This window comes from Mastigoproctus giganteus, chromosome 11, assembly GCF_048544385.1.
Source record: "Mastigoproctus giganteus isolate SK-2022 chromosome 11, ASM4854438v1, whole genome shotgun sequence".
NCBI classification, from domain to species: Eukaryota; Metazoa; Arthropoda; class Arachnida; order Uropygi; family Thelyphonidae; genus Mastigoproctus; species Mastigoproctus giganteus.
In genome coordinates this window covers 11,553,019-11,565,350 of record NC_143585.1, presented here as the reverse complement: position 1 = coordinate 11,565,350, position 12,332 = coordinate 11,553,019, and the positions used below count along the sequence as shown (strand labels likewise).

At 40.3% G+C, this 12,332-nt stretch overlaps 1 protein-coding gene across 1 annotated transcript in view; it reads right to left on the bottom strand.

Moving 5' to 3' along the window:
* Positions 1-12,332, bottom strand: part of LOC150077711 (alpha-tocopherol transfer protein-like) — a 90,862-nt gene that overhangs the window by 26,009 nt on the left and 52,521 nt on the right. Inside the window, exon 4 of the mRNA XM_090384257.1 lies at positions 4,155-4,351. Within this exon, the coding sequence (XP_090240383.1) occupies positions 4,155-4,351 (197 nt within the window). The remainder of the gene's footprint in view (positions 1-4,154; positions 4,352-12,332) is intronic.

The window sequence follows — 12,332 nt, the reverse complement described above, 5'->3', positions numbered from 1 at the left end:
TAGCTTCGAGATCCAGGGGTAGAACTCCTACCAGGACTTGGAGGGCAGCCGTGCTAGTCGTTCTAGTTGCTCTCGACATGGTAAGGAGGATGGTCCTCTGAATGGTTTCGAGGATTCGTTTATTCACTTCTAGTGCCGCCCTCGCGTACCAGACAGGGGAGCCATATGTGATGGCAGGGATGAAGAGAGCTTTGTAGTACAAAGACAGGGTAGTACGTCTGAGTCCCCAGTCCCTGCGAGTGACTCTAGCGAGGAGGGCCGCATATCTTCTTATCTTTTCTTTAATATATTCTAGGTGTGGCTTGAAATTTAATTTTCTGTCCGAGATTATTCCCAGGTATTTAATCTGTTCGCACAGCTTAACTGTTTTGTTCTCAATTTTAATTTGTGGTGGTCTCCTTATGTCTAGCGTACCTTTTAGCAGCACCGAATTTGTCTTGTCGGGTGCTAGTTTGAGCAAGTGTAGCTTCGTCCAATCTAGCAGCTTTTGCAGGGCATCATTTGCTTGGATTTCTAAGGAGGATCTGCTGTCAGCCTCGATGGTCAAGATCAAGTCATCTGCATAGGCCTGGGCCTCCACACCACCCAGATCCATGGCGAGGAATTCGTCCAGGACAAAGTTCCACAGGAGCAGCCCCAGGACAGAACCCTGGGGGAAGCCCCTGCGGACTGGGCGACTGTGGCATTTATATGGTGTGGTAACTTGCACTGCTCTATCAGCCAGGTAATCCTTCATGCAATAATAAGATTCAATGGAAGGTTGGCAGCTCTGAGTCTCGCCAAGACGCTCGGCCACCAGAGGGTGTCGAACGCCCCAGCGAAATCCACTGCGATGACGAGGAAGTATTTCCTTTTACAATGGCAACTCTAGAGAGGAGGTTCTGTATTGCTTCGATAGTGGATTTGCCAGGAGTAAATCCGTATTGCTTTGACATGTTACGATTTGCTTCATTATAATACCTTGTGATTCTTGTATGTAGCAGCCGTTCGAATATTTTACTGAGGGTTGGTAGCAGGGCTATGGGTCTGTAGGAACTAGGTGTCTCTGGTGGCTTTGTTGGGTTTTTTAGGATCAGTTTTAAATTTGCTTTTTTCCACTGTAGTGGAAATTTACCTGCTTCCAGGCAGCAATTGAATAGTTTTAGCAGTAATTCAGGTATATGTTCCGTTTCTTCTTTTGCCATCTCCGGTTCAATTAGGTCCAGTCCAGGGCATTTCTTATTTTTCGCGCGGCTTGCTGCATCCTGAATTTCTTCTAAGGTGAAGGGGAGTTCTATTTGGTCATTATTATAGGAATTGTTTGCTTGGCAGATAGCCTGCTGCTCATCTGTTAGTGTTGTTGGCAGCTCCTGAAGGATGTTGTCCAGGATGTTCCCAATCGACTCCTCCCAGGTTATGGTTAAATTTCCTTGTGCTGTTTTGGTGGCTGTCACGACTTCCCCCCCCTGGGGAGTTTGTGAGTGGTAATTTTGTATACCACCCCCCAGGGGTTTCTGTTTCCTGTCACTTGTACTAACCTCTCCCATGATTCTCTTTTATTTTTCTTTATCTGTTCAGTATAACAATTTCTAGCGATTCTATATTGGTTCCTGAGTTCAGTGACTTCTTGTTGTGGCCAATTCCTCCTAGCCCTCTGAAATTGTTTCCTTCTGTGTTGTTGATGAAAGTATATCAGGCTTAATGTCTAAGTTTGCAGACGATACGAAGGTTGGCAGAGTTATTAAAGGCCCTAATGATAGTTCGCCACTGCAGCAAGATATAGAAACGTAGAGCAGATGGGCAACTTAAGTTAAACATTGACAAATGTAAAGTACTGCATATGGACAACAGTAACCACATTTTAACATATCAACTGTGTGGTACTACACTCACGGTGGTTAGAGAATGAAAAGGACCTGGGGTATTTGTGTAGTCAGATGCGAAATTTTTTGAGCAGTCAGACGGTCTGCAAGATTAGCTCATGGTGTCTTCTGAATGATCAAAAGAAATTTTTCTCGTATAACCCCTTGTATCAGGCAATGGTCAGTCCATACTTAGAGTACTGTATACAGGCCTGGAGGCCTCATTTTAGGAAGGATGTAGAGTTGCTAGAACGAGTACAAAGAAGGGCAACAAGATTAGTGAGCGGAAAAAAGGGGTGCTCTTTTGAAGAAGGTGGTGCTCTTTTTTCAAATTACAGTGTCTGGTGACTAGAGAACTGCGAGTTGATTTGATTCAGGCGTATAAGGCCTTTAATGGTTTGAGCAACCTCAATGCTGTTGGGATTCTTCCTCTTGCTCAGATTATTCGCCTGCGAGGACATAAATTCAAAATGAGGAATCACAGTCGTAGAATAGATATGCGGAAATTTACCTTTAGCTAGCAGACGGTTGATTGTTGGAACCCACTTCCATTTGTTGTTGTAGAATCTGACAGCTTAAATAAATTCAAAGCAGAACTAGACAAGCGTTTGGAGCGAATGGATAGGTGCAACAGGAAGCATTTTTTTTTTTTTTTTTTTTTGCTCATGATGTATAAGCTTGCTTTCTTGCATCATATACCTACATGCCTTTGAAAGGTTAAGTGCAACACAATTTTGCCCTTGTCCTTTCAAAGGCGAGCACAACATTGTCAAGTAAGTGCCAGCCAGCAGTTAACACTTGACCTTTCAAAGGCTTTTGATCTTTGATCCTGTTTGACGTAAGGATCTTCTAAATAAACTTGCATGTTATGTTTTCCAACTTTAGTTTTCTAAGTGGCCTTTGTAGTTTAATATCTACCTAGTTTTCTCTCTGACGCATCACTGCGGTTGACTGTAGATGGCTATCTGTCTTCTAACTTCTCCACTAATGCTGGTGAACTCGAATGTTCAGTGCTCTCTTCCACTCTTTTCCTCTTGTACATTAATCACTTTCTTCCATGGACCAGAAATCCGATCCATAGTTTTCCTAAGGGTAGGACGTTGCATTCCATCTTTCAATTTTAGAATCCTCGCTCTGAACAAACAGCTTCAGCTTCGCGAATTTACGGGGCAAGTATAACTTAGTTGATTTCATTCCTTCTAAAACTCAGTCCTGTCTTATATCTCGCAAAGAGCATTTTTCTGCTCATGTGTTCTGCTTATGTTTGATGACACTCTGATTTCTACTCAAGGATATTTGTCTCTATTGGGGATTACATTGTCTTATAATCTTTCATCAGTTAAGCACAGCCGTCGTGCTTAATCTCTCTTCGCTTAAGCACAGCCGTCGTGGGAAACAGTTGGTAGGATCGCACTAGCACCAGGTGCAAAAGACCTGAGTTCGAATTCCGTCGATGACATGAGGGATTTTTATGGGCATTTCATAACGTGGCTGAGGTAGTCTGTGTCAGGCGAGGGTAGCATGGCTTTTTCTCCCGTAAACTCGGGTTTTCGTTTCGCAAACAGAAAATTCACCAGAGAACACACAATGTACAGACAATATACACGGAGCAACATGGCCTTAGTCGCAGATGTTCCTAAAACCCAATAACAACAACGCAACAACAGCTCAAGTACACAAATAAAGCTTCCTCTGTATCGAAAAAAAAAAAAAAAAACCTCAACATCCTCTTACTGTCCAACTTCAAAAGCAGAGAACCAACTTCCTCATTTATTGACTTCAGTTTTCTCGAGCAATGTTACTCTTCTCTGAATACAAAAGTAAAATATATGAGAAGAATAAAAAGGAAATGACTCAAACAGAAATCAGCAGTAGTACAACCAAGTAATAGCAGCAGAAAAATGGGCTGACAACAACTGAAGAGCTCTTTTCTATTTTCCCTTTCTGGTCATAACCTGTGACATCTATCAAAGTATTGCATATACCTTTTGTGGCTGTTCTAGGGCCCAACTCTTCTGCTCTTTGCCCTTTCCAATGATCTTTTATAATGAGGCACATTCATTTCTCATTCTGTACTCTTTTGAAGTCCATCAGGTCTTAGAACATTCTCGTTCGCCATCAAATTATTTGTTAAAAAGCACTATTGTATGGTGATTTCTGTGGTTTCATTTGTTGTGAAGGAATTGCTGTTTTCCTGCATTTTTTGGATATTTAATAGTGCATTTCTACACTGTAATCATTGAACTAACGAGCAATTTTAGAGAAATTAATCAGTAGTAGAAAAATGTATATGAAACACAGTGGATCACTCACCTGAAACATATTGATGATGTTCATTGTTTTTCTGAATTGAAAATATTCTCTTATATGACTCCACGAAAACCCTTTAAAGTTTATAATAATGGATAATCCGTTAATTGTACATGGCGCAAAATGTAGGCTCCACTCCAATACATGCATAAATGCACGTGTGATCATAGCCACAGATTGACTGGTTGGATCAGCAGAACCTGAAATTACAAAAAATGCAGAAAGTGTAGAGGATATTGACATCAGTTGTTTGCACATTTTTCACTGAAATATCCATTGATAGAGTTCATGCGAGTAATTGCTGTTTCTCAGTGCTCTGGTGTTACTCGCGAATTCATATGGTTGCAGAGGGTCGTTTCGCAGTCAGTGATATAGTGCTTATATAACAACTTTAAAAATCATTCAAGAAAGCAAGCTTACACAGCACCCCCTTCCCAGAAAAAATACAATTACTCCTTTGGATTAATTTAAACTATATCGTACACTGAGATGAGAGAATTCATGGGATACCTGGTTCTTGGGCAACGGGACGTTGGTTGTCACCCCTCTCTCTAATGGACGAACCCACCGCTTGAAAGGTAGATAGGTACACTGATTCACTGCATTCACTTAGACGGTAATTCGATGTCAGTAGGGATAAACGTTGAGAGTTAACCGACTTTAAATGAGGGATGATAGTGGGTGCCCGAAGCATGGGCCACTCTATCGCGGAGGTGATACAGAAATTGCACTTTCTCCGTTCAACAGTATCAAGAGTGTATCGGGAATACTTCATTTCCGGAATGATTCCTGTCTTCTTTACCTGCTTTAATATTTTCTACTTTTATATCAAATATTTGCCTTCGTCAACACTGTTCATTATACATTGAGCGATCACTGAATTATGACCACTTATCTAATACTTCGTAGGTCTTCCTTTGGCCCTTAGTACAGCAGTTATCCGACTTGGCATTTATTCAACAATATATCAGAAGCTTTCGGGAGGTATGGCCAACCAAGCTGTGTGTAATGCAGCCAGAAATGCAGGTATGGAGGTGATCGGTGTATCCAGACGCCTGATATGCCTTTCCGTAGTGTCCCACAAGTGCTCGACGAGGTTGATGCCGGTGGAGTTCGGAGGCCAATCGATATTTTTATTTACATACATTTTATTTATATAATATCGGTGTTTAGATACACCATAGATAACTCTTAATAAACTACAAAGTAGTTGTTGTAGGCATCATTTGCTGTTTCTCATATTGTGCTCTGCCTTCACGACGAGTTGCCATGATATTGCACTACTTCGAATAAGTAACTCTTCACTAATAGAGAAGACTATTGTTACTTATTCTCAGTTACTTCATTCTCGTGAAGGCAGAGCACAATATGAGAAACAGCAAATGATGCCTACAACAACTACTTTGTAGTTTATTAAGAGTTATCTATGGTGTATCTAAACACCGATATTATATAGATACCAAACTCTTAAAGTATTATGCCTTGTGCATTTATTTATTTTAAATATTGACATCTACACCTCTTGGCATCTCTCATATTGTGTGATTAACTTCACAACTGGGTCGTCATGTCTGCATTACCAGGGTACCTGCCCACCCACTGATGATCGGCCAATAGCCGTGAAACAGTGCTGTCTGGGTGGTGGTACTCAACTGAGAATAAGTAACAATAGTCTTCTCTATTAGTGAAGAGTTACTTATTCGAAGTAGTGCAATATCATGGCAACTCGTCGTGAAGGCAGAGCACAATATGAGAAACAGCAAATGATGCCTACAACAACTACTTTGTAGTTTATTAAGAGTTATCTATGGTGTATCTAAACACCGATATTATATAGATACCAAACTCTTAAAGTATTATGCCTTGTGCATTTATTTATTTTAAATACATTTTATATAATACATGTATACATAGATACAAACACTGTCTATTTACAACCATCGCATTCTGGGTAAGAAACAATTTTAATTGTACAGCTTCACTTGCAAGCAATAAAACACAATAAAAGATATACTATGTGTGTATGTATGTATACGGATGTACTTGCTTTGGGTGGCACCTACACGTTTAGTCGAACTCCACCTTGGAAAACCTGTGTTGAGAGAGAGAGAGAGAGAGAGTAACTGTCTACACTCTACAGCGATCAACAACCTGTCAATCACTGCCCATTTCTAAGCATGAGGAGTTGTGCCTGCTTCTATTATCTAGTGCTGCTGCACCAATTTGTCGTCCACTGGAAGGAGTGCAATACCAAAGGACAGGAGCCCTCAGGCTGCCAAACCCGAGGGAAAAATAAATAAATAAAAGAAAATAAATAATTACTCGGCCAATCGATATTCTTTTCATTCATTCATTTATTAATTACACACAATATAGTCTCAACATTATGTACATAAAAGTATATACATGATTTATATACAAGATATATTTACATATAATTATATGCTCTGACAAACATTAAACTCTCGTGTGTGCGTGCAAGTGTGTTCTTATTCAGGGTAGCTCCCAGGCATAAGCCCAAATCTACCTTGAGAATTTATATATAGTCTTTACGAAGCATTCCTTAAAAAGTATGTTAAATTACCTGAGTCTGATTTTACTGTAGCGCAATTCGCACTTGAAATCCCGCACCCACTGGAGGTAGTGCAATAACAGTGAGTGCCAGCAATCCCGCGCCCCGGATTGCCCATACTAGGGAACCAGCAGAGAAAAAAAAAAAAAAAAAAAAAAATATATATATATATATATATATATATAATAAAACAACAATAATATAGTCTGGATGGCACAACTATAAACTTCAAAAATCACAGTTCAACTGAATATTTCCCCAGTTGCTGTTTCACATGCACTGGAACCTACAAAACCAATAACGGTACTATCCAGCAATCTCCAACTTTACGTCACGGCCAATCGATATGTGGACATGTGGACATGTGTGTGGACATGTGTGTGTATAGGTAGGGTGGCTCCTAGAACGTCCGTTCAAATCCACCTCGTTTCTTTGTACGTTGAACAGACTCTGCAAAACAGGCCAGCGTGTAATATAGTGCAATGTTCGTGTAGTTTAATGCATGTTATGTTGTTGTGTTATGCTGACCTCTTGGCTACCCAGAAGCAGCTATCACCAGGAAGGCTGCTTCTAGATACTCGTCCACACCACGGGAAGGTGGGCCAGTTCCAGTAGATGGAACGCATAAGGTCTCAGGTTATGAGACAACAACACCTAAAAAAAAAAAAAAAAAAAAATCCTCTGGGGGCCCAATCCAGAGCTTAAAAAAAAAAAAAAAAAAAAATATATATATATATATATATATATATAAATAAATAAATAAAATAAATAAAAATAAATAAATAAAAAAATAAATAAATAAAATAATTAAAAAAAATAAAATAAATAATAATAAAAAAAATTAAATAAATAAATAAATAAATAATAATAATAATAAATTAAATAAATATAAATAAATAATAATAATATAAAAAAAATCCTCCTCATCATCACCATTAGTCTCTTGGGCATTCTGGACACACTTCGGTAATGTTTTCAACACACTATTTTGGTTCAAGTGTTTAACAGGCGTTTCCTCAGTTCAAAGGCTCCCTTTGCAAACTCCTGGAATAATTGAAATACACTCCTATTAGATAAGAACACCTCTTCCCGACCTAACTCATTTTCAGCAATGATTTCCCTGATTATTTCCCTGACATTATCATAAATTGTACACACATATAATATATGGTGCCAACTTTCAACCTCACCACAAAAACAGAGATCTGTATCCGAAAGTCCCAAATGAAATAATTTCGCTTTCATCGAGCCGTGACCTGTTACTAAAAATGATGTTTGTAAACTTGGTGTAAACCGGCTTCGAACTGTTCTGTCACTTAGAAAGGTAACATCAGGAATAAATTTCTTTGTCACTCGACCAGAAGATACGGTGTCCCATCTTGTTTGCCACAAGTTAACAATCTCGTTTAAACATCTTCTCTTCTCCCTCTTAATATCAGAATTTATGTCAACTTCTATACCAAGAAGTCTAGTAGATATTTTCTTCTTAATGCCATAGCACAGCCCTCGATAAGCCACGAACAAATCCAAGGGGACTGCCCCAGCTATCACTTGAAGTGCAGTCGTAGCTACAGTTCTACATACCCTTAATATACTGAGAAGCATCGTTCTTTGTAGTGAGTTTAATTTAGCCTGAAATCTAACAAGAGCCACTCTGTGAGACCAAACTCCCGCTGCATACGTAACCATAGGCAGAAACACCACCTTATAATATAAAAATAAAGTTTTATTGGACACACCCCAATCTCCTCTTGATACTCTTATAATATAACCGGCAAATTTCCTGATCTTGCTATGTAGATGTGTTATATGCGCATAATAAGACAATTTGTGATCAATAATGAGCCCCAAGTATTTAGTTTCAGAAACCATAGTCAACTGTCTCCCATTTAATTTTATTTGCGGCGGTCGTCCCAAATCAAGTTTTGTTTTAAAAAGCATCATTTTGGTCTTTTGGGGGCTAATGGTAAGCTTAAATCCTTGTGCCCAGGTATTAATATCATTTATTACACGGTTTGCATTTTGCTCCAAATCGTGTCGTGATCGACCTGCCACAATTAATGTGACATCATCAGCAAAAGCTATCACGTGACGGCCAATCGATATGCTGGAAGTCAGAACTGTGTTCCTTGAACCATTCCTGCACAAGTACCCGAGGGCTCGGCGCATTATTATCTTGGAAAACACCATCGCCATTCGGGAAAAAGTGTAACATAGCGAGGTGTATACAGTCAGTAAGCAGTTGATGATGAGCGGAGACCATTGATACGTTGTTCCACATGCAGCAGGGGTCCACATTCCTGCAAGTGAAACATGTCCCACATCATACAACCGCCTCAACCGGCCTGCACTTTTGATAACATGCATGATGGATGAAGAGCCTCATGTTGTTGAAGCTAAATTCGTACACCCAGGGTGTGGAGTAAATAAAGTAATTCGTACATCCAAGGTATGGAGTAAATAAAGTGACTCATCCGACAAGTACACCATTTCCAGTCTTCTAACGTCCAACATGCATTATCTTTGCACCAGGCAAGTCTTTTAAGCCGATGAACCTTGATTAAGAGAGGATGCTGCAGGGATTGTCCGCTGGTATAATCCATACGTGCCAGCGTGCGACGCATGCTCATTCCAGATATTCTTCCGGTACACCCCATGTTCTATTGGGCAGTCAACTCTTCAACAGTGCTGCACCTGTTCGGCTGGACGAGTCGTTGGACCCGGCGCTCACCTCTAACATCAACCTTCCGCTGAATTTTGCATTTTGCTATCGGATCGTTGTTTTACCATTTTGCTCCAGTGCTGGTAAACTTTAACTATGGTGGCTCTCGAACACCTCACCAGTTCAGCCGTTTGGGGAATTGAGGCACCAATTCATCGAGCACCCACAATCAGTCCTTTATCAAAGTCCGATAAATCCTTCCTTTTGCCCATCACGCATGGAATTTTATTCCCTACTGAACCAGTGGCACCATATCTATGCTATGTAGGTCGACTAACTCTGCACCTCGTGCCTCACGCGGTCAACGGGTCGCATTTAGTTTTCATAGGGATGGTCATAATTCAGAGATCACTCAGTGTAATATAATCACGAAAAATATTTTCTTTCGTTAATTGTTTTCGTGAAAATATATTCATGTGTATCGTGATGAGTCCCAGCAGCTCTAAATCTGCTGGTAGCTTCAAGAAACTACCATTGCAAGCCCCATGCACTTGAAACGGTTGTTTGTGAGGAAAACAATCTGTGCAAGGTCATTAGTAATTGGAAATTCTTCAGCATCTCAGCCTGCTTGGTCCTGTCACTTAAAAATGAAAGCCAGCATAAGTTGTGAAATTAAAAAACACCACGGAAAATTACCACGCTGTAAGGAATTTGGACTGGAGGAAACCGAAGAGTTCTAGTGATTTATGGAGTTAGGATAACGATAGAGACAACAGAAGAATTTTACCGAATGTACTCAAGTGATTTTAAGCCAAACAAAATCGAAAACTGAAGATTAAAATTAGTAAATATCTGACAGGAAACTCTCAGGAAAAGTACGTGAGGCGTTGCAGTCTGTAATTAAATATGGACATCATTGAGATTGAACTGAGACCATATATATTTGTGCAATGAACGAGGACGTATTCGAAACGTTTAGATCTTTTAGCATACAAGTTTGTTGTATATTTTTGACTATTCGTGATGTATTCAGTAATAAGAAAAGAACGAGAGGACATGGAGCGTCGAGGGCAGTAAGATTATACACTAGCTGATCCGAAAGCATCTTGGAGAGTGTTACCTATAGTTTCGATCCGGTGGACTATCAGTCAGACTACTGAACCGTTTAAGAGCTGTACACTCGGAAAGTAAAGAAGATCGTATGCATCTCCCCATTATGTCCATCATAATCTGAAAAGTCACAATTTGTACTGCATGATGGAACAGATGAGAGCAAGTGGCCCGAGCTTTCCTCGAGACTAAAATGGGTTCCACTACCACTTCACGCCTCCAAAAAGCAAAAGTGGTGGTAGTGCAGTGGACGATAACAGTCAGCTACCAACTAGCATTGCCTGATAGCAGGCAATACTAGTTGGAAGCTGTAGGGTGGCACTCCTCCGTGTAGTATGGACTTAGGTGCTAGATGACTTTCATCAACCGGTGAAATACCACCACTTTGCTTATTGGAGGCTTGAAGTGGTGAAACCCATGTTTAGTCTCTAGAGCAAAGTTTCCGGCATCCCTCTCCTCCCATACTTCTCCTTCAACCCATGCACGGTACTAAGTACTATAGGTTTTGATACCTTTCGTGTTTGGGGTTTTCATAAAAAAAAAAAAAATATTCTTTCACCTACTGCTTAAATTGGTTCGCACCCGGTCACCGCCAGTGCATTAGGCGCCATATTTCAGGCTCGCACATGGTGTGCCCTCGTGGGCAGCACACCGGGTGGAAAAGACCTGAGGTTGCGTCCTGTCGATGACGTGAAGAATTTTTCCCGACCTTTTTTTTTAATATGGATGAGTTAGTTGGTCTCAGTCGTGATTGTTGCTGTTATTGGGTTTGAGGAGTACTGGCAACTAAGGCCATGTTGCTTCGTGTATATTGTCTGTGTAAATTTTCTGTATTCTGCACGAAAATCACAAGTCTCGGAGAAAAAACATGCTACCCTCGCTTGAGACCGACTAACTCAGCCACGTTTGAAAAAGGAGGAAAAAAATTGCTCTCATCATCTAAGTGATTCGAACTCAGGTCTTTTCCACCCGTGTGGCGGGAAGATGATGATTTCAACTGTGCTACCCACACGCGTCTTAGTCTTCAGTGGCTTGGTTTTTTTCTCTCGAAAATTCTGATTTTTCGTCAAGCAAAGAGTAAATCGACCACAGAACACATGCAATTTACAGACGGTATGCAAGGAACGCCTTAATTGCGGATGCTTCAAAAACAACAGCACAGGGAATTATACTCAGGTTTAGTAACAGTCCCACCATCGTAAATGTGCATGAAGAGGATGTAGTTGTTGCAGAACGATTAGAAGTAGCTGAAAATCCCAACACATTATTCAAGTACCACCTGAATATCATTTCCATCAGCGTTTTAGATCCCAGGTATAACAAGCCCAGCTTGTCTTATTTAAGAAAATGAAGGACAACCAGTCCTTAATATGACAGCATTAAGGACCCTTATTGACCCATTTTCTTCATGATCTGTTGTACATTATGGACACCGGGTGTGGTTGCAGAAAGGGGGAGGAGTACTGATGGCTTTGAAAAATTAAAGTTTATATGTGTGGATGGTTGCCAGCACAATGGAAGGGTGGTTTAATTTTTAAACATAAGAGCATTAGACATATGGGTTCCTTCTTGGAAACCTAAACTAGTTCTTGATCAACGTCTTGATGTGTGTGTGGGTGTGGTCTGTATGTGTGAGGGGGTTAGCCGGATAAAAAAAACAATTGATGAGGTCGAGGAGTTAGTGCTGGCATAAACAATAGACATAGGTAGGGTAGTGAAAATTTGGCTGTATCCCATAAACAGGAAATACCCACTTGCACACTGTGTGCAAATTTTAGATGATGCGAATTTCAAGGGAAAACCAAATGTGGTGGGCAGCCCTGACTTTCTCAAGGAT